General features: G+C 39.9%; 2 protein-coding genes across 5 annotated transcripts in view; both read right to left on the bottom strand.

Annotated features, from left to right (window-relative positions):
• Zc3h13 (zinc finger CCCH-type containing 13) overlaps nt 1-21,850 on the bottom strand; it is a 61,079-nt gene extending 39,229 nt beyond the window's left edge. For 2 of the 4 annotated variants that reach the window (XM_075950174.1, XM_075950177.1), the window contains exons 1-4: nt 21,500-21,850; nt 14,391-14,516; nt 13,746-13,855; nt 12,122-12,233 (exon numbers count right to left, since the gene is read on the bottom strand). In XM_075950174.1, the coding sequence (XP_075806289.1) occupies nt 12,122-12,233; nt 13,746-13,855; nt 14,391-14,507 (339 nt within the window). In that variant the 5' untranslated portion in view covers nt 14,508-14,516; nt 21,500-21,850. The remainder of the gene's footprint in view (nt 1-12,121; nt 12,234-13,745; nt 13,856-14,390; nt 14,517-21,499) is intronic. The other 2 variants (XM_075950175.1, XM_075950178.1) reach the window with 2 other exon arrangements.
• Nucleotides 21,851-22,637: 787 nt separating this feature from the next.
• Nucleotides 22,638-26,797, bottom strand: part of Cpb2 (carboxypeptidase B2) — a 39,090-nt gene continuing 34,930 nt past the window's right edge. The window contains exon 11 of the mRNA XM_075949156.1: nt 22,638-22,941. Coding sequence (XP_075805271.1) covers nt 22,757-22,941 — 185 coding nt within the window. The 3' untranslated portion in view covers nt 22,638-22,756. The remainder of the gene's footprint in view (nt 22,942-26,797) is intronic.

Genomic DNA, 26,797 nt, shown 5'->3' with positions numbered 1-26,797 from the left:
AAGTCATTCGTTACCTGCAAATTCTAGTGCAGCCATATGAAGAAAATATTTTACTAAAGAAGATCAATATAATAACTAGTAAGTCTGTGCCTAACTTGGGAAAGTGCTTAAGGTTTCTTCCATTTCAGAGATCCAATGCTCATGGGGTTTTAAATTACTTTCAGGTATATTCACTTTTTTTTTTTCTTTTTTTGGTTTTTCGAGACAAGGTTTCTCTGTGGCTTTGGAGCCTGTCCTGGAACTAGCTCTGTAGACCAGGCTGGTCTCGAACTCACAGAGATCCGCCTGCCTCTGCCTCCCAAGTGCTGGGATTAAAGGCGTGCGCCATCATCGCCCGGCTATATTCACTTTTCTTAAATGTTTACTTGTGGAGCAGATTATGCTCATTACAAGTCTTATCTTACATAGTAAGGAGACATTACAAGAATCTGAAATAAAAAGTATTGCGACTAACCATTGAAAAAAATATTATAAGTGTGTTGGTAGCCAAATAAAATGTTATATATTTGAAAGGAATATATAATCCAATTCCAACCTTACAGAAGAAAATGTTTAATAACACTATATAAGTTATTAGAAAATTTAACAGGGAAAAATAACTAGCTCCCAAGGTTTCCAGTGACAGCTCTCTACTGTATATTCCCCTACGCCCATTTCTAGAGGGCTCCAATTATTCTTTCTTAATCTTTATCTCTCTAGATTCTATTGATTAGAACTAATTTTCATCTTTGAAATTATGCAAAACAGATCTAGTACTTCTTCTACAAGCTGACTCTTTAAATGTTTGGACATCACTACTAAATCCCTTCAATACTTTTCTATCGGACCAAGAGCCAAAGGCATCTCACGTTTATCACAGATTTTTATTTCATGATTCTTACACTTTCATTAATCTACCAATCTTCTCTATAATAATATGCTGTTCTAGTTAGCTTTCTGCTATGACAAAACACTGACCAAAATCAAATTGAAGAAGGAAAGGGATTATTCCATAGAGGGAAGCCAAGGCAAAAGCCCAAGACAGGAACTAAAGCAGAGAGCATGGAGGCTTACTTCCCCTGGCTTGCTCAGCTACCTTCCCTTTTTTTGGTTTTTCGAGACAGGTTTCTCTGTGTAGCTTTGGAGCCTGTCCTGGAACTCACTCTGTAGACCAGGCTGGCCTCAGACTCACAGTGATCCACCTGCTTCTGCCTCTCAGAGTGCTGGAATTAAAGGTGTGCCCACCACTGCCAGGTATTTTTTTTTAATCTCTCTCTCTCTCTCTCTCTCTCTCTCTCTCTCTCTCTCTCTCTCTCTCTCTCTCTCTTTCTCTCTCAAACCTTTTAAAAGAGTATTTATTTTTTCAATGTACACTGGTGTTTTGCCTGTATATATTCTGTGTGAGGGTGCTGGATCTCCTAGAACCCAGAACTGGAGTTATGGACAGTTGTGAGCTACCATGTGGGTGCTGGGAATTGAATCCAGGTCTCTGTAAGAGCAACCAATGCCCTTAACCACTGAGCCATCTCTCCAGCCCAGCTATCTTTTTTATACTGCCCAGCCCACCTCCCTAGAGACAGCACTGCTCACAATGGACCGGGCCACCCTACATAAATTAGTAACTAAGAAAACGCCTCACAGATATACCCATAAGCCAATTTGAAGGAAGCAATTCTTCAACTGAGGCGACTTCCCTCTTTTCAGGTGTGTCAAATTAACAATTGATGCTAATTATGACACGTGACACTATTTCAATAGAACTGACCTCAGATCGAATACAGTTACCATCAAAACCCCAGCAGGTTGCTATTAGTCAGACAAACTGATGCTAAAGTTTGCACTGATACATTGATGCTAAAGTTTAAATTGATGTTATAAGAAATAAACAAAGGTATGAAAAGAGAAGATCAAATCTGGAGAGTTGAAGCAGCAGATCTCAACAGTTACTATAAAGGAAGCTACAGTCATCAAAATATTATGGTATCAGACAAACTAACAGCAGACTATATCAGTAGAGACCACCACAGAACACTGAGAAAGACCCTCACAGACAGATCAAGTGATGTGTGCCGGGAAGCAAAGAATACTCAATGAAAAAAAGGCGTCTTGCACTGGGTGGTGCACAACAGCTAGGTGTCCAGTGATGCTGGACACAGACTGTACCGTTCTCACAAAACTTAACTCCAATGGGTCACAGACATAAATATAAAGGGCAAATCTGCAGGAAAATATCTAAATAATCTCAAGTAAGTGATTTTAATGACCATGTATGTATACAGTCCATCAAAGAAATAATTCATTAAGTGCCCTTCATTAAAATAGAAAAGTTTCACACTAGGAAATTTACTGTCAAAAAAATGAGAAAACAATTAAAAACGAGGAAAGAGTTTGAAAACTCTTTTCATCTGCAAACATACAAAGTACATTACCTAAACACAAAGAACACTTAGAACTCAACAACATAAAAACCTGATCAAAAGAAGAGTGTTTCAGCAAAATGAAGACATCCAGATGACAGACAGTACATGCAAAGATGTTCAACATGGCAAGTCACTTGTTCATGGCAAATGAAAACTGCAGTGAATAAAAAAGTTCATGTTAGGCACACGTTTCTGAGAAGACAAAATTCCATATAATGATACCACTAGACACCAGTAAGCTCTGGGCATCAGGATTTGTTCACTATCAGTGGGCATGCATGATGAAAATCTGGGAACTGTTTGGTAGAGGCAGGCGAGGTGTCTATTTTCTCCCCACCCATCCCCACTCTCTGTTCTTTCTCTCTCTCTGTGTTTTATTGAGGACTGAATCTGTAGTAGCAGGCAGGCTAGGCCAGGCAAGTGCTATGCCAGAGATACCCACGCCTAGTCTTTTCTTTGGTTTTCTTAAACAAGGTCTCACTAAATTACCTAGGCAGGTACTTGCCTGAACTTGCCATCCTCCTGCCTTAGCATCCCCAAGAAGTTGGTGTTAAAAGCCTGTATTGTCAGGCTGGGCTAAACCAGTTTCTTCTGCTACTATCACCTTCCTCTCTCTCTTTTCCTTTAATTCTCTTTCTACACAATCCGGCATCAACATTCCCTAGTATTTAACCAAAGCTTGTGTCCACACACACACACACACACACACAAATCAGTCTGCAGAGGACTATTTATATTTGCTAAAACTGGGAGACAATCAATACACCTCCATCAGGAAAATGGTTAAATATACTACAGACATCAATGATGACAGTTCACAGAAACACAGTAGCCACTCTGGTGGGATACTGACAGTAAAGGCCACGCATCTGAAGTGAGACAAAGCACACAGGTAGTCTCTGTACGTCCCATTCAGTTTTGCTGTGAACCTAAACTGCTCTAAAAAACATTATGTTTTGAAAAGAGAAATGAAAATTATTATACTTGATATCATAAAAAAATGCCATTGCGGGCTGGCATCCCTAATTCTAAACTTCAAAATCTGAACTGCCCCAGATCTGAACTGGGAGCACTAGCACAGGTCATGTGGAAACCTACAGCTGTCCTCACGCAAAGGTTCCATTAAAAACACAGGTATACAAAACCCAGCAAAATCACCTTCAAGCTTCATGTACATATTACATGAAATACAAATAAATCTCATATTGAGATAGGGTTGCCTCTCCCAAGATAGCTCATTATATATATGCAAATATCCTAAAATCTGGGGGGTGGGGGAGTGAAGAGATCTAAAATTTGAAACACTTCTGGTTTCCAGCATTTCAGATAAAACATATTTAAAGTTTTGTTCCAAACATTTAAGATACAGAAGGATGACTAAACTTCTCAAGAGAAATATAGACTAAAACTAAACCAACACACATCAGTCCCCTATCTTGCTGGAGAAGCTATTATGGCAATACAGCAAAGGAGAAAAGGAAAACAAATAGCCCCCCCCCCGACACACAGCAACAACATGAGTCTGCCTAGTCCTGTCGACCCTGACCCTCTGCCACAGCATGCATTTCTTCAGATATATCTTGCTCTAAGACATGCTAAAAATTATAACAAGTACACAGTCATTCACCACAGCTGGACAGCAGGAGCAACACTGAAATAACCTAAACCCCCATGCACAGAAGACACGGTCTAGTCAAACAATGAAACACCATGTAACTAGGAAAAAGCCTAAGAAATCTCTCAATATATTGCTATGGAATGATCACCTGTAAGAGAAACGTTTAAAAAGTCATGTGAAACAGAAGGTCATTTTTTATGTATGAAAAAATTACACACAAATTTATGTGCATATATCTATCAACAAATGCATTTAATGTATGTAAATATACAAGTGCACATATATACAGATAAAAGCAGAACCAAAAAATAAATGTGGTCTATGAAGAAAAAGGCAGAGCAATCAAAATGTGGAAGTCAAACTTTTTAAATGTAAAGCGTTTTGAAATCACATTTTGTATATTTACAAAATTAAAAATAAATCCCAACACTTAAATTAGAATGACAAAGATTAATTCATGCACATATTAATTTGGTGGTTTAAATACAGTAACTAGCTAAATCCCTATCGATTTGATTTAACAGATATACCCCAAACAAGATATATCCCAAAATAAGGTGTATCCTAAGAACTACAAAGAAATTTAACTTCTCAATAACCCCATACATTAGTTACTCTCTCTTTCTATGTCAAAGACTAGAAAAAAAAACTGAACACTGAAGTAGTTTATTCTGGCTCACAGTTCGACGGTACAGCTCACCATAGCAAGGAAGGAACAGAGACCCGACCAAAGACCAGAAGCAGAGATCAGACAGGAAACGGGGATGGGCTAGAACCCGCTAGGTCCATCCTCAGAGACCCACTTCCTCCCGTGAAGCTCTACTGCCCAGCTTCCTATCCGGGGCATGTCCAACCTGCTGGATACAGGTACAATGCAAACACATCCGAGAGTAGAGACGCATGCTCATAATTGCAGCCTGCATAAGAGGCAGATGGAGCAAGAGCTCAAGACAGCCTGGCCTAGCCGGGCGGTGGTGGCACAGGACTTTAGTACCAGCACTCGGGAGGCAGAGGCAGGCGGATGGATCTCCATGAGTTCGAGGCCAACCTGGTCTACAAGAGCTAGTTCCAGGACAGGTTTCAAAGCTACAGAGAAACCTTGTCTCAAAAAAACAAAAAACAAAAACAAAACCAAAAAACAAACAAAACGATAGCCTGGCATACACAAGAACAGGCCTCGGGCGTGTGTGTCCCCTGCGCTGCCCCCTCCCCCATCATAAACATAATTAAAACATTGTAAAAGGATTTTTATTTGTTGTTTGTTTCTGTAATTCAATTGCCTGGTTCTGGAATGAACTTGATAAATGTTAAAATGAGCTAAAATGTCAAATGGATAAACACCGTACAATCCAAAGATGCCCCAACTGAAGACCAAATTTTCAAACACATGAGCCTATACAAGACATTTTACATGCAAACTCTATATCGTCTAAATATAATATAAAATGTGTGATAATGTAAAGAGAGACTAGAATTTTTTGCACAAGAAACCAATACAATTGTAAAAGCCCTAAAATCCTAAATCTGAATGATTAGAACTTGTCTAAGAGAAAATACAACCATGCTTCCTGATCACGTTTAGTGAAAGGCCTTATAAACCAGGACTGATCTAACAGTGGTAAGCCTCCAAGCACATGTATGCAAAGTGCTGGACACATTACTTTAGACTACTGAGGAGGGAGGTGCCAAAACATCGCAAGATAACCAACAAGGGTGTGTGTGTGTGTGAGAGGGGGGGAGGGTAAGAAACAAATAGCCCTTCAACAAAATTAAAAGTTGTACAACATCATTAACCCTCAACAAATATAAGCACTACATGCCTGCCTGCAGAGCTAAAATGAGAAAAAAAAATCCACAATGCCATATGGTGGCAAGAACAGAAAAATAAACTTGCCTACTTCTTGGGAGATGGAAAATAGAACCACTCTGAAAAGCTGTTCAGCAGGTTCTATGAAGCTACACTGTGCAGATGGCCCAGCAACTCTCCAACTAGGTCGAAGAAAGCATGCCTATGTGAAGACTTAGACCCGACTTAGACCCTCATTCTTAAATTGTATTTAAATAACTGAAACCTAGAAACCCCAATGCCCATCAACTGTTACACGAACAAACTCTGCTGATTCACAGACTACTAAGCAAGAAGAGGAACAAAGTATGGACACAACAATGTGGTTGAATTTTGAAAGTATTAATTAATAACACTGAAAGAATTGAGACAAGGAGATATATACTACAGGATTCCAATCAAATGACAGATTTGAACACTTCAAGACTGAGTTTAGGATGGGGAATGGAGACATTTTGAGCTGACAGAAATATTTTTGCATCTTGATTGTAGTGTAACACCCTGTTAAGAGTAATATATACATGTGTCAAAATTCAGACTATATATTTAGAATGGGTACAATATGTTTACAAGTTGTATCTCAACAAAGTTAGCTTTTAAAAACGACTTCTGTGTCCAATATAAAGACTCACAAGCTAAGGTGTAGAACACATGACCTGAACTTAGAAGTTGAAGACATTAGCAAGGACACATATTTCTGTAGCCTCCTGGCTGAGACATCTTAACACCACCCAGATTTTGGTTTCTGATACCATTTTATAGTAACAGGAAGCAAGCCATATGCACACTTACTCTTCCTTGCTTCCTTGATATGCAGGGTGTGTGTGTGTGTGTGTGTGTGAGAGAGAGAGAGAGAGAGAGACAGAGAGAGAGAGAGAGAGAGAGAGAGAGACAGAGACAGAGAGACAGACAGAGAGAGAGAGACAGAGAGAGATATTAACCCCTGGTATCAGCCTTCGGGTGAGAGGGAGCCCAAGTTATCCCCATCAATAGGTCCACATGGAGAAGAACTGAGGCTTCCAAATGACTACTATCAATACAGACATGTGACTAGACAAGCCTTCAAATGATTCCAATCCACACTGTTTCAATCCTTTGCTGAAGTTCGTATGTCAAGAAGACAAGATGTCCATTCTTGTCCTTTCTGAATCTGGACAGGATTCACTAGTACAGCAAATACTCAGCACTGTGCAACCATGCGGGGTTTTTATGTATGATGAAAATAATGTCATAACGATCCCTGTACTGTTTGCTATGAAATTTCTTCCAAGTAGAACGGTTTACACTCTTGCTCTTAGCCTCCTCTTCTACAGTGTATCATTTTCAGTAAACATTTGACCAACTTACCCCCACAGCAATCAGCTTCCTACTGTTAGCTTAGTTCCTTTCTACTCTTTCTGTTTTGCAAGTACATTGTTTCACTCTTTCTAAAGACTTCTTGCTTGTACTTCCCCACTTGGTCTTTACCATAACTTGTGGCAAATGGAAACAGGCACCATAATAATACAGATTTAAAATAAGATCACAAGGCTTACTCTGGATACGGTCAGTAACTGTTAACCTTCTACCTTAAACACGCCTTTAATCCCAGCACTCGGGAGGCAGAGGCAGGCGGATCTCTGTGAGTTCGAGGCCAGCCTGGTCTACAAGAGCTAGTTCCAGGACAGGAACCAAAAGCTACAGAGAAACCCTGTCTCGAAAAATCAAAAAAAAAAAAAAACAAAAAAAAAAAACAAAAACTTTCCACTGCAAGAGTCCCCCTTACTGCAGCAGCTATGGAGCCATCCCCTTCTTGAGCCAGGGTCATTCCAACCCCAGCTACTCAGAAATACAAAGACGAAGTACACGGCTGGGGGAGGAGGGGGGAGGAAGACAGTTAAGTAGGGACTGTCATACAAAACTAGTAGTGAAGAGTGCCTTCTCGAAGAAAGCCCTCCCGGACACATGCACCCCATACTAGAAACATAGTTTTGGTTCATAATAGGTCAGAACGTGGCGACTAAGAGTAGGACAAGATCTAGTGTAGTATGTGTGGTGTCAAAACAATACACCTAGAATAGACTAGATGTTGGCCAATCACCTTGAGCTCTACCTACACAGTTAAATCTGTAAAAGTAATTTTAATAATAACCAAATTAAATTAACGCATGAAAAATAACAAGTCTAAAACAGATTCTCTATCTCAAGATATTAACCATCAGGTTGAGAGCAGAAAATTAAAGCAACTGACAATTTTGGAGAATGGAAAGGAACTGGAACTAGAAATGGCTATACAAACGACAGATTAAAGTAGCTGAATTAACTAACATTTAAATTTAACACTGAAGCTGGGCATGGTGGCATTTGGGGAATTGAGGTTAAAGCAGGAGTAAGTTTGAGGCCACTTTGATTTGCAGTATCAGACCCTGCCTCAAAACAAAAGCAACCAAGAAGCCCCACAAAATAAAAACCAAAACAAGGCTCAAATGACAACTCTTGTATTTATTTTAAAACAGAAAAACAAAACAAAACAAAAAAACCAATCAATGTGTGAAAGCAATAGATGTTGGCCAACCATCTTGAAATGAACATTGCTCTGTCCATCTGTCCTGAGGACAGAGTCTACATAAACAAAGGGAACACCCTGAGAGGGTGTCTAAATTCTAACACTTTGCTATTATGATAGATTATTTAACCTACTCTGAAATGTGGCTGCATAGCTTCTCTTTAGGGACAGCTCCCAGGACGCACTTATGTCTTTATCATTAACAAACCTTTGACTATTCTTACTGACTATTCGGAGCCAATTCTGCTCTCAATGAAAACTTATTTGCTATGTTCAAATTCTGTAAAATAACAAACCTCTGTTAGAGAAGAGAATACAATTTAATTAGTGTATTTGAAAGGTTCTGTAGATTTAACTGCATTCAGTTCAGATAAAGAAGACTGCCCTATCTAACAGACACATGCAAGAGCACCAGCGATCTTACAGTTCTTCACTGCCACATCAGAAAGAAGAATAAAACAGGTAAAATTAAAATGTTAATATATTTCATTTAACTCAGTGCATTCAATTCTATCATTTCAATATGTAACCCAGTAGAAACTGAGATTTATTTACTTTCATACCAAGTATCTGAAACTCAGCACATGTTTTTATACTTACAGCACATTTCAATTGAGACAAGGCCACCAAGGTTTCCCACTGAGTCTGTGCATGAGAACCACTTCTATTTAAGTGAACTAACCAGTACCTACTCAGCCCTCACCTTACTCTCCGATGCTAGAGCACGACACAGCACACAGACCACAGCTCCTCAAGCTCACTGGCAGTCCTCTAAAACTCTCCACAGCTAACTGTATCCTCTCCCCCCCCCCCCCCGCTTTGTCTTCTCACCCACAAACCTATCCTTCCTCGTGCTGTGTTCTCTGGTTCTGCAGGGAGTTGTTTACTTTGTCCACTGTGCACTCTGCTTGTATCTCTGACATCCTATCATATACTATGGAATTATAATTCGTTTATGAAGTTGCCTCCCCACAAAATCAAGGGTAATCCAGCACCCTTAAAATTTAGACATCCTAGAGTAAGTATCAGTGACAAAGAAGGAGTTATCTGCTAATCCCTGAAAACTCATATGCTCAATCAGCTCTGCCTGTGTTATCCGTACAATGCAGTCCTTCCTTAGAAATCAACCTGATCTCCGACAGGAAGCCACTATATGAAGAGCAGCATCACACGCTGCTGAACACATCAGAGGTGAAAGCAAGAATTGAGCTTCACTTGTTTTTCTTTAAGGTTTGCTCGTTTCATGTAAGTGCCTGGGGCTCTCACTGGCCAGAGGAGGGCATCCAATCTCTTGAGACTGGAGGTATAAATAGTAGTGAGCATCATGTGGGAGCTGGAGATTATACTCAGGTCCTTGAGGAGAGTAGCCAGTGATCTTAATTGCTGAGCCACCTCACCAGCCCCAGACTTTAAGTTTCTTAATAGCCAACTTTGCTATCTACTAAGGTGATCTAAACATGTAAGTCTTTAGAACATATACATATATATGTTTAGATGTGTTAACAACCTAAATTAATGCTCACATCCAAAAAAACCCCATTTTAACCATTATATTATTAAAAGTCAGCATAAATGGCGAATCCTACCCCTTCATCATAACATAACAACAAAGTCAGCTCATAATTTATAGATGAGAAAACAGCAGAATTTAGTTATCAATACCTAGAGGTACTGTATTCACACTGTAAATCCTTGTACCTGTCTCTTACACTAATTAGAGTTTATCTTCAATGCATGTTGTATGAACTCTTAAGAGCTGACTTCAGTTTTCAGGAATCAGATATACATGTGCACACACAGACACACACTAATGACAGCTGTGTCTGATGCTGACAGCCTATGTAGTACCAGCTACAGGAGAGGCTGAGGCAAGATTATCACCTGGGCCCAGGAACCTGGTGTTATGCACAGTTCAGATGATATGATAAGATACTGACCCACTTTCGAAAAAGAAAGTAACAACAATGCACAGAATGGTAGAAAATTTGTTTTAGGCATCTTAAAAATGAAAGCAAATATAGGAATTATATGCTCATTCTGATGTTTTCTTAAATTTTAACTTATTTCAGAATAAAAAAAAGGAATGGGAAAAAATTTTAGAAGTCATCTTATTTTTTGCTGTTTTTAACTTTAAAAGAATTAACCAAATTTGCATTAAACACTGGTAAAGCAAAATAATTCATCCTAGAAATTTGATGATATTTAAATATACAATTATTTCACATTATTTAAAAAAATGAAAACTTGAAATCTCCAAAAAATATATTTTACCTGTACTCAAAATATAAAGAACTCTTACAACTCAATAAAGATAGCTCAATTTTAAAAAGTAGGCAAAGTATCTGCAGATATGCATCAACAGTCAGTGAGCATGTACCCTTTGCTTGCATCCTTAGCTATTAGGAAGTCACAAAGTAAAACCAAATTAGATTCGGAGCTGGAAAAAAATATGGGGAAACGGGAACTTTCAAATCCTACTGTCTAGAAGTAAAAATGATGCGACCTCTAAATGACAGTAGAGCAGAGCAGTTCTCAATGTGTGGGTTGATCAGATATTGATATCACAACTCATAAGAGTAGCAAAATCACAGCTATGAAGTAGCAACAAAAGTCATTTTATGGTCGGGGTCAGCACAGCACGAAGAGCTGTACTAAAGGAGCACAGCACCACGAAGGCCAAAAGCACTGTGTTAGCGGCTGCTCGAAGTGAGAGTGGCCGTCGCACTGGGCGCTAATACTCGCCATGTGACAGGGCCTAGAATCACCTGGAGATGTGACTCCGGTTTGGTGAAATGGGGAGTTCCAGCCTGTGGACTAGGATCCTGAACTGGATGACAAGAAAGGGGGCTAAGCAGCGTGCTCACTGCCCTCTACTTGCTGGCCGTGGATGCTCCTGCTTCCATGCTCCGCTGCCACCGTGCACCCTGCACCCTCAAATGCTGAGCCAAGAGAAACCCTTCCGAAGCTGCTTCTGTTACAGGAAAGTAACTAATAGGTCTTGTATTTGGCAATTCTGTCCCCCGGGATTACACAAAGGAAAACGAACTCATATGCTGACCAAAAACCTGTACATCAGTGTTCTCATTCACATTATGGGGCAGGAGTAGAAAGAGCCCAAATATTGGTCAATGCTAAGTGAATGAAAAAATGTGAAATACTAATACAGTATTAGTATTGTATTAGTCGCAAAAGATGACACATAATATAAAGTGCCAGGGTGAACAATTCACAAAACAAGGAGGGCTTCCATGACGGCCTCAGCTCAGGGTCCGCAGAGTGACTGCTAGAAGATGAGGGGTTTCCTCACAGAGAGATGAAAACCAACCACAGGGCAGCACACACTGCAAATATCCTTCAACTCTGAAACTGTGGACTACATTTAGGTACTCATGAGTTCCAGGAGCGCACAAACTCTGCTGCTCCATCCTTTTCATTTTAAATACACAGAAGAATGGACAGTTATCCCTGCCCCATAAATTACTTCTATTCAGAGGCCAGCCTGGTTTACAGAGCAAGTTCCACAACAGCGAGAGCTACGCAGAGAAACCCTGTCTTGAAAAAACAAAACAAAACAAATTTCCATTTATTCACACAGGACACTGCAATGTCTAATAACAGATTTACCACAGATTGAGCATACCACTTAATATTTAAAATGGAAATTACAGAATAAATTACTGAAATTTAAGGGGGTTTGTAAATGCTACACCTACCCTAACAGGTGAGGATGATTCCTCTGTGCTCCGTTTCTGGGTCTCAGTGTCCACATCCTGACGCTTATTCTTCATTCTTTCCCTGAGGTCACCTGTAGGTCTTTCCGGTGACCTTTGACACAAACAAAACAACAAAATTCTGTATTTATATGATGTTTTAAAAGAATAATATAAATTAATACTGATGCAATTTTAAGTACCTGGTGCCAAAATTTCTAAAAAATGTTTCAGCTTAAATAGTAAGATATAAAAATATGAACAATATTCAGAAGTTTTCTCCCAGTGCCAATCAAAATGCAGGTTGGCTTCCATGGGGTGGTAAGTACTGAGAATATGAGTAAGAAACAAGGAACTGAAGAAAATAAATACGCAAAAGGCCGCTTAAGTTACTCCCTGTTCACCACATAAACAGAGCAGTCATGTTGTAGATAAAGGATAATAAAAGGTAATAGCATTCCCATCCATACATGTATGTAGTTGGATAGACTACTAACTAGGAAAATATTTCATCCACCTTAAAAATGAAAGCCAGCACCCATCAAAATGGCTCAGTGGGCACAAGTGATTGTCACTCAGGCCTGAAAGAGAGAACACTCCCAAAAGCTGTGCTCTGACCTTCACACTCAAATGTGGTATACTCACATGAGCACACACACACAAACTCAAAAATAAATCCCCAGTGACTAAGTTCCAGTTGTCCTACTAATGCTGTAGGCTTAGCAATCAGCACACATAATTTCAGGACTAGGTAAATTCTGTTTACTGACTAAATTATTTCTGTAAGAAACATTTTATCTGTTACCTTTAAAGATACTACAAAATCATAAGGGGACAAAAGGAATACTAAAAAGATCTTCATTATGCAAATTCAGTTTAGTCAAATATGTTCTGCATAGAAAATGTTTATCCATATATAAACACTCTGAAAATTATTTTGTTTGCTTTATGTGCACGTGTGTGGTGCCTGCGTGGATCACTATGCATCATGTGCATACTGGGTGTCTGAGGCCAGAAAGGATATTGGATCCCCTGGGACCGGAGCCACAGATGGTTGTGAGTCACCATGCGGAAGGAAGATGGGAAATAACCCAGGTCTTCCAGAAGAGCAGTCAGGGCCCTTAACCACTGACCTATCCCTCCAGCCCCTAAACATATGTATATTAACACAGTGTCCTAAGAGGTGTGGCAAGTAGATTTTACAACAAAGCTTGTAGAAGATTCAAATTTAAAAGGCCTTGAGAAAATTACAATTAAACCTTATTTAAACTTCACTGCATTATGAAGGAAGAGTTTTAACTTTAAGAAAAGTAAATTCTCACACCTCCAAGTTCTGCTTAAGCAGAGATTTAATACAAAATTGGGGCAGTAGGAGGCAGGGGCATTTTAGGAGTTGTTCATCCCCAGCCTCAGTCTCCTCACAGGTGTACACTATTTGAAAGGCATGCAAATATATACACTTTAAAGCTAATGCTTTATTAATCTTAAAATATCTTGTCAATCCAACTGTTAAGACTACCCCAAGACAGAAAATCTGACTAAATGTATGGTTCAATTTCAGATTTTTAAACTAAATTGCAAAATTTGCTTGTTAATACTATAGAAAACGTGTGAATTCTCAGTTTACCTTCTGTAATTGCTGCTGTAACCTTTCCCACGAGGTGAAGGGCCATGTATGAACCTACAAGTATTTCCATAGAGGCAGCTGCCAGTCTTCAGCCAGTTCCGGCACTGTGTCTAGGAAACAGGTATTTCTGTGTGAGTGTCTGAAGGAAACATCAAATCAGAGTGACCCAAATGCCAGCTAAGCACATGCTGCTCAATAATAAAGGAATGATAAACCACAAGAAGGTGTGTGTGGGGGGGTAGGGTGTTACTGGAATGGGGCATGGATAGGATCAAAGTTCACTGTATTTGTAAGACAAACAAAAACATTATATCACAATGAGAAGTTGACAAACCTTCTCTCTTTCATATCAAAATTCATTGTATATATAAAACAAAAACATTTCATCACAATGAGAAATTTACAAACCTTAACCCCTTTTATTTCTTTTCTAAAGTAAAATTTGCTAAACTAATCCCATCACAAAACAACCCATTTTCCTTTATAAAAGGAATTAGAACTTCAATAATAGTATTTTAAATGTTCCCCCAGTACACAGGATCGAGGGTGAGGTCTCTTTGTATAGACTAAGTAAGGGCTCTGCCACTGAGTGACATTCCTAATCCCTTCCAATAAGCTTCCTGTGTCCACAGTGTAACAACTCACCTCTGTTGTGCTGCCAGTGCTGGGTCCAAGCCTCTCAAATACACTAGGTCTTCTGGATGTACTCTCAGATATGGTCTTGGTGTTTTCCACTGTGACCTTCCTCCTAATTTTTGACATTTTGAACTACTTTAACCAAAAAAGAGAGAGTTAAAACAGTAAAATCTTTTACACATTTTACACATGAGCCTAAAACTTAAAACTAGGCAGTGCTATGGGTAACACTCTAGAATCACAAGTGTCTTCTTGGAGCATGAACAGAGGATGCAGAAGAGGACGCCAGTAAGCACGCTGCCTGCTAACGCATGCTTTCTAAGTCTGGAATCTGTGGGCTGGACCTGGACCCCTCTGTCCTGGACATCCAACTACAATTGTTACCTTATGTGCTACTTATAAAAACCTTTGTAAAATTTGGTAGCTCTATCCTTTAGGGGAAGATTGCTAGCCTAACAACCAGCTAACTAAAAAAGATACATAAGTCAAAGAACATGGGAACTAAAACCAGGCAAAATCTTAACTGAAAGTACACACAGCTCTTTCTACTGTGTAAACGGCTACAGAAGTACTGCTTCAAATGAGTATGGAAATGTCTGGGTGTGGTGCTGCAGTAATGCCCATCCTCAGGAAGCTGAGGCAGGAGGATCACCAGCTTACAGCATGACCATGTCTGGAAGAAAATCAAAAGTAAAACAAACAAACAATAGTATGGATGACAAGTGGGTGCCATTTAAGTATTCTGCAGAGTTCATGGAAAGGCAATTTGATCAAGAAGGTTAATTTTTCAGTAATACCAAAACCAAAATTCTCCAAGGCGTTTCTATAATCCAACACACAATGCCAAGAAAGTCAAAGGTGCTAAAAGTAAGAAATGGGTTGTCATTAGCAATAAGACACAAAAATTGCAAAAGTACATAAAAAGCTAAACAAAGCATTTAAAAATCTATACTCAGAAAACCAAACCAATCACTTGATAGAAAGTAAAAATTCAGATGACAGCACATGCTAGGAAACAAATTCCAGATCAGGAAACAACTCATACTGATCTACTAAAAAATGAAATTGTCTCATGAGCAAAACCAAAAAAAGCTAAACTTCACTTTATATCACCTAAGCATGGGCAGAAATCTTAATTGTCAAGTTATCAGATAGAGCCATGGCAGCAAAAAAAAAAAAAAGTGTATACAACTAGTCGTGTATGTATGTGTGTGTTTGTGTGTGTATGTGTTTGTGAGATTTCCTGTAGCCTAGGTTAGCCTCAAATTCAACATACAGCAGAGGATAATCTTTTAACTTATGATCTCCTGCCTCTATCTCCAGTTTTGCAATTCCAAGAATGTAATTCCATGCCTAGTTTGTATGCTGGGGATTAAACACAGGGCTTCCCTACATTCCCAGCAACAGAACTAGTTTTATAAAGATTACAGGTGCTCTTTAACATAGTTTCAAATAAAGATATATTTCTGGACATGAAATCACCTCAGCACACATGTAATCCTAGCACCCAGAAAGCTAAGGCAAGAGCATTGTTGTGAGGTCAAGGCCAAAAAAAAAAATAGTGATTATCAAAACATTCCATTTAGGAAGGTCATTCGGGTCACAGTCTGGCAGATTCAAAAAGTAACAACAAAGTTTGATAGGTGAGAAAAGATGGCAAATCGAAAAAAAACATAAAATGATACATCAAGGTAGAATTACTTAATTGGTAGTTAATTAAGTTTATAGTACTAACTCTTTATCATAAAATGTAACCATTCTTTTAATACAACAGAAGTTGGGAAATAACTCTGAAATAATAAGATGCTTTACAATAGTGTAGAATGCCACATAGGTGAGCAAAATCAGTTATATCAGTCATTCTCCAACAAAAACAACAAATTAGCCAATGCATTAGCATCAACATAATGTGTATCTTTAATTTTTCTTGGACTCATTCTCAGCCCAAACATAAATGTGTAGGGAAGATGCTGCAAAGCCATATCATATACCCAGTTGATTTTGGGAAGGAACATAAAAGAACAGAAAACTTAGAGAAGTGGTGTGGAAAAGACCGAGAAAACAAGAGCTTTGATTGACTGAGAAAACACCTAGAAATATAAAATTTCTATCTATGTAGAAGGCAACAGAAGCAAATGTATGTCAACCATGTGTGGTGGCTCACACCTTTAACCCTAGCACTTGGGAGACAGAGTAGGTGTAGTATCTGAGCCCAGCCTGGTCTATAGAGTGAGTTCTAAAACAGCCAGAGCTACACAGAGAAAACCTGGGGGCAGGGGAGGCATGGAGCAGAAAGGTCTGAAGGCAAAAATGCATCTTAAAGTACCATTATATTATTATCAATTAATACATGAATGCACAACATGATCCTCAACCACTGAATAAAACTGAACCGACTCTAAGTTCCCTGATGAACTTGCTACAGCCTATTCCACTATTCAGAACCTAAAGGATCCTCCTAAGTAGATGGTCTCACCCTACAACACCTCCAGAAAGCTCACTTCTGACCTTTACATTTCCCTCTACCATCTCTATCAGTGAGCATAGCTTAGCTCTGTCCCCAGCATGTCTACCCTAATGTAACTCTACTTCTGACACCCCTTCATACCAAAAATAACATTCCACCAATGCAAGAAGCTATTTGTGATTGCTATTCTTGGTTATCAACTTGACTACATCTGGAATTAACTAAAACCCAAGGTACTGGGTCCACCTGTGAAGGAATTTTCTTGATTGAATTATAAGAAGTTTGAAGACCATCCTAAATCCAGATGTTCTGAGATAGGAAGATCCACCTTCAATCTGGACCACACCATCTGTGGTAGCTACAGAAAGGACAAGAAGAAAGTGTTTGCTCCTTGCCTGTTTGCTCTCACTCTAGCTTCTCTGGTAACAGAACCTATTTCTTCAGGATTCCAATGTACACTGAAGACCAGCTGAAACATCGGCCCTGTGCTCTGAATAACCATTAGATTCTTGGACTTTCTATTGGGACACAGCCATTGTTGGACAAGCTGGACGACAGCCTGTGAACCACTCTAATAAATCATATGTGTGTGTGTATCACCTGTATATATATATTTTTCTATCAGTTGTTCCTCTAGAGCAGAGGTTCACAAGCTGTGGGTCACGACCCCCATGGGGTTGCATACCAGATAATTACATTGTGATTCATAATAGTAGCAAATTATAGTTATGAAATAGCAATAAAATAATTTTATGGTTGGGGTCACCACAACATGAAGAACTGTAGTAAAGGGTTATTACATTTAGGAAGGCTGAGAACCACTGCTCTAGAGAACTCTGATTAACACACTACTTATTACTATATCATCTGCCATTTCCTTTCTTGGTTTCCTAAAGGAGCCCAGGACTCCCTGTCCCACCACTTCTTCCCATGCTGCCCCCCCCCATTTAGACCATCAGTGCTCTCTTCCCCCAGTCTACTGCTGGAATGCACGGCTTCACAGCTGCCCTTCACACTAGATGTCCACATCCCACTGGAAATCACACCAAATGAAGTAAAAACTACAGACCCCAACTTATAAGCCACACCCCAGTCTTTTACTCTTACCATGTAAACGGTAAGTAAGTACCATGTAAATGCTGCTCACCATACAAATAGAATTGATTGCTTTTACAGAGAGCATGAAGCACTCCAGATTCACCTGTAGGGGCTCGTCAGTTAAAAGAACATGTTGCTCTTGCAGAGGTCTATGGTTCAAATTCCCAGCACACCCCTGGTAGCTCACAACCATCCATAACTCCAGTTCCAGGGAATCCAACACCCTCTTCTGGCCTCCTAAGGCACCAGGCACACAGGTAGTGCATATACATACATCTGGACAAAACACTCAAATACACAAAACAAATATAAACAATTTTTTTTTAAAAAATCACCTATAAGATAATTTCCCAGTAAGTTTTATCCCTAACAACTACTTAGTCTTCCAAATGAAGGGGAAATACAACAAAGTAAAAGATGTATTTTTCTTTTTCTCAGAATCCTACAGTGCCCGATTTTGTCCTAGAATTACACTGTATTTTGGTAACAGATCTAGATTATAGAGAGGACTAAAACATGAGGCACAAAAGGTAAAAAATAAGAATTAAAGACATCCATCTGGAATAAACCTTCCTGCTTCAGCTTCTCAGGTTCTGGTATTACTGGCATATGCTACTTTAGTGGTCCACCTCTGATCATTTACTAAGGTTTGGATGAGTGTCCCCCATCCCCCTCCCCCCAACAAAAGACTGTCAGGAAAGGCAGGGGCCTGTGGACCTTTTAAAAGGTAAGACGTAATAGGAAATCCTTGCACCATGAGGCAAAGCGATGCAATTCAAGTGAACTATAGAACCTGTCTGTTCATCTCTCCTTCTAACTCCACTTCCCGGTTTGTGCCACCCACCCAAGAGGCCCAAAGCAATATATGCAACCCTGGACATAAATCTCTAAAGCTGTAAGTCAAAATTGGCTTTCTTTTTTTCCTAAGTATCCCATCTCAGAAATTTCATTACAGTAACAGTTGATTAATACACTGCCCACCATAAAACTCCTACTGGCCGTCTGCAATACAACGCTGTCCTCAACATTAGCAGCCACAGCTATGAGTCTGCATGAATAAACACCTGTTTGCACAGAAAATAATACAACTTAAAAGCTCATTTGTCATAAAAATAAATACATAATCAGCAACACATTAGAAAAAACATTTACTTTCATATATTAAACCATGTAATCAACTGATGTGAAAAACCAAAAACTTCAATCCTAAACGCTGGGTTCAAAGAAAGATGAATCCCACAAAAGAGTAGAGTGTAGATTTGATTGAAGGACAAAAGCCATTAATGAGATAGATATGAGTGCTTCAAAGTGGAGGAGGAATATTAGACTTGCAGATGCCAATGTCTTCCCAACCACTGAGACTACAAACAATAACTTCTTGGTAAACTGACTCTTGTCTGAAGATGCTCCTTTATTTGGTATTCAGATTATTCTTTGGTTTAAGCTGTCATCACCTACTTCATCATGGCTTTCTCAAATATAAGCATTACCAAAGCCAAACAACTATGCAGTTATTTTCCTGTATCTATTCTCCTTTAGAATTTAATAAATATTTGAAGATTTCATAACTCCTTTCAATTAAAAAAATCAAATTCTGGGGCACTAATGCTAAGCCTATTAAGACAGAAAATTATCTCAAAGATGAGAACTGTTCCCTGAAGAAGCACCACAGAGGCGGCTCTTCTTGAATAATCACTTCCAAGGACTGCTAAAATCTGTAGTAAAACATATGCTAACTGAGAATCCCCTTATCCTAAATGTTTGAGACTAAGTATATTTTGGATTCAAATTTTGGAAAGTTAAATATCTCGAGAATATGACCTAAGCTTAAATTCAAAATTCATACTTAAGTAACAGTAATAACTGAATAAAATGTACTGATATATATTACACTGCGCTTTAGTATTTTAAATTTATATTATAGACAATAAACTGAGGTCTGTGTGTACATCTCCAATCCAAGCATTAACAAGGCCTGACCCTGCTTAGCTTGAGACCATGTGCACTCAGGGCGGTATGGTTGTGGACAGAGTGTGTATATATCAAAATAAGCAGTTAATGTTCACTCTGAATCACCAATGAACAGAACACAAATAAAAAACCCGTATCTCTGGATGGAAAATATTCAGGGGAGAAAAACTACACAAAAGTGTACAAACTATTTACATTATTCCTCAACAATCCAGTATAAAACTACTTATATAATATTTACATATTATGTATTAGAAATATAGAGATGATTGAAAGCACACGAGATGGGGACATGTTCAAAGATTACATAACTGTCTAGAAGGGATTTGAGTGTCTGCACATTGGGTATCAGAGCCACCTGCCATGGATGGATGTCCACTGTGTGGTTTGTGCAACTGCATCCTACCAGAGGCTCACACTGAAACTCAGGTTTCAGTGCACAACCGTTTCCACAGAAACTGCTCCACGCCTATAGCACCTTGCTAAGTCCACAGTTGAAACTCTCATCTGATACAATCAAGCCATTACAAAGCTGCAAGTTTTTGGAAACCTACATATTGTGTTGCAAAGTACTGTTGCTTGGATACTGGAGTTAGTATGTCAAAATTACATAGCAAAACTGAACACGAAGGCAGAACCACATAGTCATTAGGACTTAACTAAGCAACTTTTATAAAGAGTTTTTGGGTGGCTTTTTTTGTTGTTGTTGTTTTGGTTTTCTTGTAGCTGTTGTTTGTTGTTTTCTTTTCTTTTTCGAGACAGAGCTTCTCTGTGTAGCGCTGGTTGTCCTGGAACTCGCTATGTACACCAGGCCGGCCTCGAACTTACAGAGATCTGCCTGCCTCTGCCTCTCGAAAGCAGGGACTACAAGGCATGCGCCACCACCGCCCAATATCACAGACTTTTAAAACCTTAAATGTCAGACTTAAAGTTCCAAACCAGAAGAGATTCCACCTGTCAATAATTGTCAAAGTTCAAACTATCTGAAGACTCGCAATAAAACTGATTAACTTAAGATACTGCCCTGTACAAACAAGATCCTACCAATATCATCGAAGTCTTCTCAACTCCGAATACTTTTCCAACCACATAAATGCTAACCTACTTAGAAAATGGTATACATTTTCTTTTCATTCCACCCCCGCCCCTTCCCCACCGCTTCTGGTAACCAGTTGTCAAAAGTGACTAGGGAGTGGAAAGATAAAAGCAGCGCTCCTACACTCCCAATGGTATTTATTACAGCCGGGAAGTAGGCAAGACCAGAAACAATCAAAAGTTAGGCTCTCCCCTCTCCGACAGGTGTAGAAGACGGGAAGAAGGTAACTCTAAATCCAAGACCGCACCGCTGCACTTTGATCACATTCAAATGAGAGCCCCGCGCCAGGGTATCCCAGTCCGCCTGCCCCCTGACAGACTCCAGAACCACAACCACAGCAACAGACACGTCTATGTCCTGGAGCTACTGCAGAGGGCAGAGTGGGATGCTCAAGCAGAGTTCAGAAGAGCGAGCAGCATAAGCCCAGAGAGGACGGAGGGCACAGCGCCACCCTCCCACCTCCCCATCAGCTCCCAGGACGCTTACCTCCTCTCCGAGCACCCTTAGCAGGCGCAGTTCTCAGGCGTTCCCGCCGCCTCCGCTCCGAGGAGCTGGGGAGCCGACTGTCCCCGCGCCCGGCCCGGGACGACGACGAGGAGGAGGTGCATGCGCGGCTCCCAGGAACCGGTCCTCCGCAGGCTGACGGACGCCTGGAACAGGGAGCAGCGGGGCCCGCCCGGATCCTCGCCAGGCTTCCAGAGAGCTCGGGACGCAGGAGGAGACGCACAGAGACCGCAGCAGGGCAACGGGCAGTGGCCGCAACTCGGCCAGGCCGCTAGAAAGGCGGCATCTAAACGCCACCGGAAGTCACTAGTCCGCCCCGTTTCGCCACAGGCCAGGCGACTTCCGGCCTTCAGATTAGTCGTCAGCGAGTAAGTCCCGCCCCTCCCGGACCACGCCTCCTGGCGTCTCCAGGTAGTGAGGCGTGTTGGTGCCGCCTGTGTACTGAGATCTGGGGAAGGAAACTGAGAGCTAGCTAGGGAGAGCTGAGATTCCCAATTAATTGCAGAGGTTCTCGATCTCACGGTCTTCCAGTGCGTGAGTGCCACTTTGTTACTGGCAGTAACCGCAGCCTGGCGTGCTTAGGAGCTGCGGAATTTGACATCCGCCCCTACCCCTCCTGGGCCTGTCGCTGGAGCCAAAGCTGGACAGGGATTGTTTTCAAGAACACAAGCAGAGATTGAAATTCTGAAGTGGAAATCTTTAAGATGCTTCAGAGTGCCTTTGCTTTTGCTGCTTGGATCCAATGATCTGCATAAAATTAGTATTCAATTTGCTTAAGAGGGGCTGGAGAAATGGCTTCAACCGTTAAGAGCTGTTGCTGCTCTTACAAAGACTGCGTTTGATTTTCAGTACCCATATGGCTGCTAATAACCTTCTGTAACTTCAACAACAGTGGACCCAGCGCTTTCTCTGGGGTCCAGCGCGAACTAGGTGCTTAAACTAGCTCAAGGGCACACACACACACACACACACACACACGCACGCACGCACGCACACAATAATAAGTCTTAAAACTGCTTAAAATAGCTGGTCATTGTAAATCAGGGGGTGAGGGAGTTGGAAATCAATACCTAGCCCCTTACAATAAGAAGATTAAAATACACATGAACCATTGTCATCCTTAAGATCAAAGTGCTATGTATTTTTATTCTTTGGCAAAACAAAGGAACCTGTTTAAACTGAGAAGCTAGTTCAACAATTTGATATAAAATAAAACCACGCAGAGCAGAGGCAAGGACATTAAACGTTCCTGATGACATGCCAAGCTATTTTGGAGACTGCTGCCAGAGCTTCTGCACAAGTGGGTTTGATGTATCTCTCAGGCAGCAAGAATCCATATCTGCCTTTATCTCGAAGTTCAATAGTAAATGAGTATTTGATGCCCAAATCATAGATCCAATCATCAGAACCTCCAGGAGCTAGGTCTAAAAGAAGACAAAAGAGAATATTTTTAATTATATTTGTTTCAACTCAATTAACAACAATTTCTTTTTGTACAACTGAAAATAACTTTGCTTTCTTCTGATTAAGCTACCTAAATTTCTTATCTGAAAGTTGTGGACATTGAAAAGAAAACATAAGAAAGAAAACAAATGTTGCCCCAGAACTCCACAAAAATCTGACCAAGGAGCAGTAAGTGCCAATAACAGTTTAGTGCAGGGGCTGGAGAGACTTCTTAGGGGTTAAAAGCTCTGGCCGCTCTTCCAGAGGACTCAGGTTCAATTCCCAGCATCCACATGACAGCTCACAACTGTCTGTAACTCCAGCTCCAGGGGGTCTGACACCTTTGTATCAACGCACATAAAATAAAGTTAAATAAATTAAAAAAAAAGTTTAGTGCATTTTACAGAGCATGAATTTTCTGGCTTAATTTTTATTACGTAAAGTCACATGATGCCTGCCTGCTATTTTGTAAAATTTCTAGAGGTAATTGTTGCAACGTTTCCAAATGTATCATTACTGAGTTTGTATCTACATCATTTTTACTGGTCTTATAGAATTGCATTGAAAAGCTACATGTGATTGTTTTAAATAATTTTGTTGGTAAATAACTTAGTTTCTTTAGAGTGAGCACCGTTGTTAATAAATCAATGTTTATTACTTCAGAATATTTTCTAGAGGTAGAACTACTTGTCTAAGGTTGTGTGCCTTTTAACAGTTACCACACTGGTTACCAAGCATTATTCAAAACCTATTCCTCCTAACAGCATGTGAGTACCCTCACTGCCGGCTCCTGCACCATTGGTGAGAATCGTGCATCTTGACAATTTTCTGAGAAAAAAAAAATAAACTATTGTCTTTGATTTAGATTTCTTTTATCAGTGAATTGCATGCTTTATAAATTTATTGTTCATCTTACAGTTTTCTATCAATTTCCTTGCTTATACATATTGTTTATAAGAACAGTGTTAATGTTATTAGATCCGTGCAACTTGTAAAGTTTTTCTTACTCAAGTTTTTAGCTTATGGCGGGTCTTTTGTACTTTAATATCTGATCGATTTAGCGTTTATTTCGGTGAAAGATATATTAGTAATTCCATTTAGTTTTCTGTTTGTTTGGTTGATGGGTTCTTGTTTGTTTGTTCTGTTTTGCTTTGTGTTTTTTTTTTCAAGATAGGGTTTCCTCTGTGTAACAGCTTTGGCTCTCCTGGAACTCGCTTTTAGGACCAGGCTGGCCTCAAACTCATAGAGATCCATCCACCTGCCTCTGCTTCTCGAGTGCTGGGATTAAAGTTGTGAACAACTACCACCTGGCGTAATTCAGTTTTTCTTCTTAGTGACTTGGCAGTGTTTCTAGGGCTGATAATTAAATGATTCAACTGACTTGAATGTCTCCTTTAGGACTTGAATGTCTCCTGATAGACTTGAAAATCTTTCTGTGCCCATTATTTCCTTTTAATGATCTGTCTCTTCCAGGCTCAGTTCCACACTATACTAATATCCTGTGCTCATTACACGCTTCAGTACATCAGTGGGGCAAATTGTTCCTTATTGGCTTTTTACTTTCAGCATTTTACAAATTCATCTGTCAAATGTATGCTTCCAAATGAACTTCACAATCATGTCAGTATTCATGAAATTGAACTAAATACACACATCAATTTAGGAAAATTTCAATATTCCTTCCACATCAGAAAGCTTTTAGACTTCCTTCAAAATCATTTGAGTGTGCATGGAATTGCACCAATACAAATCAATTTAGGAAAATTTTAATAATATTTTCCTGTTGCCCAAAACATAAAGAATTCTCCTGTTATTTGTCTTTCAGTGAAAGTTTTAGATTTTTGTAAGTGCCACAGATTTATTGTGTTTATGTATATACATCCATGTATTTAACAACCCATATGTATGTATGTGTATGCTTGCACACATATATATTCATGCACGCTGTAGCAAGCAGTCAGATCTACTCGGGGGGGGGGGGAGTTTTTGAGACAGATCTGACTACCTAGCCCAGGCTGGACTACAACTCACTCTATAGCTCAAGTTTAGCTCAAGCTAGTGATCTTCCAGACTTAGCACCCCAAAGTGTAGAGATCGCAGCGGTGTGCCACCATGCCTTACTTTTCTTTCCTGCCTGGTTACTTCTACGTATATGAAATGTATATCTGCATATATTTAGTGCCTCATCAACTGCCTTACAACTATGCTACTAATACCTTTGGTTGATTTCCTAAAGTTTTCCAATTAAGCAATTATATAATGTGTCTCTTTCTGCATGTGCTAGGATTGCTTGTAAGGTTTGTGAACTGAAGCATTACTTACACTTTTTTTTGAGACAGAATCTCATGTAGCCCAGGCTGACCTCAAACTCTCAATATAACCCAGAATGTCTCAGAACTCTTGGTCCTCCTGCTTCATCTCCTGATTGCTGGTATTATAGATGGTTTATGCACACTTTCTAATATTTTTAAATATCCATAAACAGTGGGTGCATTCAGCCATCCATAAGTATTCTGATAATTACTATCAACAAATGCCTATCATTTATGGTTCCAGGTTTATCCTGTGCTTGCACAAAGAGGGCAGGGGGAGAGGGAGGGAGGGAGGGAGATGAGAGGAGAAGAGAGGAGAGGAGAGGGAGGAAGAGAGGGAGGGAAGGAGGGAGGGAGGGAGGGAGGGAGGGAGGGAGGGAGGGAGGGAGGGAGGGGAGATGCATCTCGGGTGAATGAGTGTAGAAGATGGTCTAGGTCAACAAAGGCATCCAATGGGCCAACGACACCAAAGGACAGAAGTATGTGGCCCAATCTGATAGACAGCCCCAGGGATGATTGAAGATGAAGAAGAGAGCTTGGACTTCCTGCTAACGAAGCATTTTGATACTTAAAGGGGTATTGAAAAGAATTTGGACGCCACTGTTGTTATAGCCTTGTGTCTATAACACAAGTGAGACCATGGGCTTTCACTCTACTGCCTCCAAAGCTTTACCATGCCTTTATACAACACATTACACTATCATCTGTGTATTAACAGCTACTTAATAATTCCCCCAAGGACTGCCTTGCCAGGCCACATTAGCCAAGTAGCTTCTCTCAGCTGCAATAATCCTCAAATCTAAAGTCCATTTTATTTTCTTGAAATCACTAAGGGAAATTGTATGCTATTTTACCATTTGTTTGCATCAGGAGTTGGCAAGGCTTTTTTTCTGAAAAAGGATAGGAAATAGTTTATGTTTTGTGAGCCATCTGGTCTCTGTTGCAATTATCTTGGCTGTCATGAAAGCTGCCATAGATAATATGCAAATTAATGAGCCCTGCTGTGTTCCAATAGAACTATTCATGGAAACAAATCTGAATTTCATATAATTTTGATGTGTCAAAATTTAACTATTTTCATGGTTTTTCAAACATTTAAAAAATGGAAAAAACATTCTTGGTTCAAAGGCTATGAAAACGTGTAGTGACCTAGGCTTGGTCATTGAGTTATAGTTCGATGACATTGGTTTACATGTTTGTTTTATACTCTTAATCTATCCTTTTGTGTAGCAATTTTCTCCTAGATACAAAGTTCCAGCAGCGTGCTCTAGGATTCCTGTTTCCCTAAGCCATTACCCATGCTGGGGTGGGTTCTGGTGATTTTGTTGCCTTTGAGTCATTGATGCTCCTGTAAGTAACCCCTCACCCATATTTCTGTAAGCACCCTCCAAACTGTTTGGCTCACCAGACTGGACAAAGGTGTTATCTCTCCTTTGGTTTGTTGTTAGATCCCCTATCGGGAATGAGCAGACATTTGTTCCCATCTCCCCAGGAATTATGTCACATGATACCCATCTATCCCTCA

This window comes from Microtus pennsylvanicus, chromosome 15 (genome assembly GCF_037038515.1).
Source record: "Microtus pennsylvanicus isolate mMicPen1 chromosome 15, mMicPen1.hap1, whole genome shotgun sequence".
NCBI classification, from domain to species: Eukaryota; Metazoa; Chordata; class Mammalia; order Rodentia; family Cricetidae; genus Microtus; species Microtus pennsylvanicus.
This window is presented reverse-complemented; position numbering and strand designations above follow the sequence as displayed.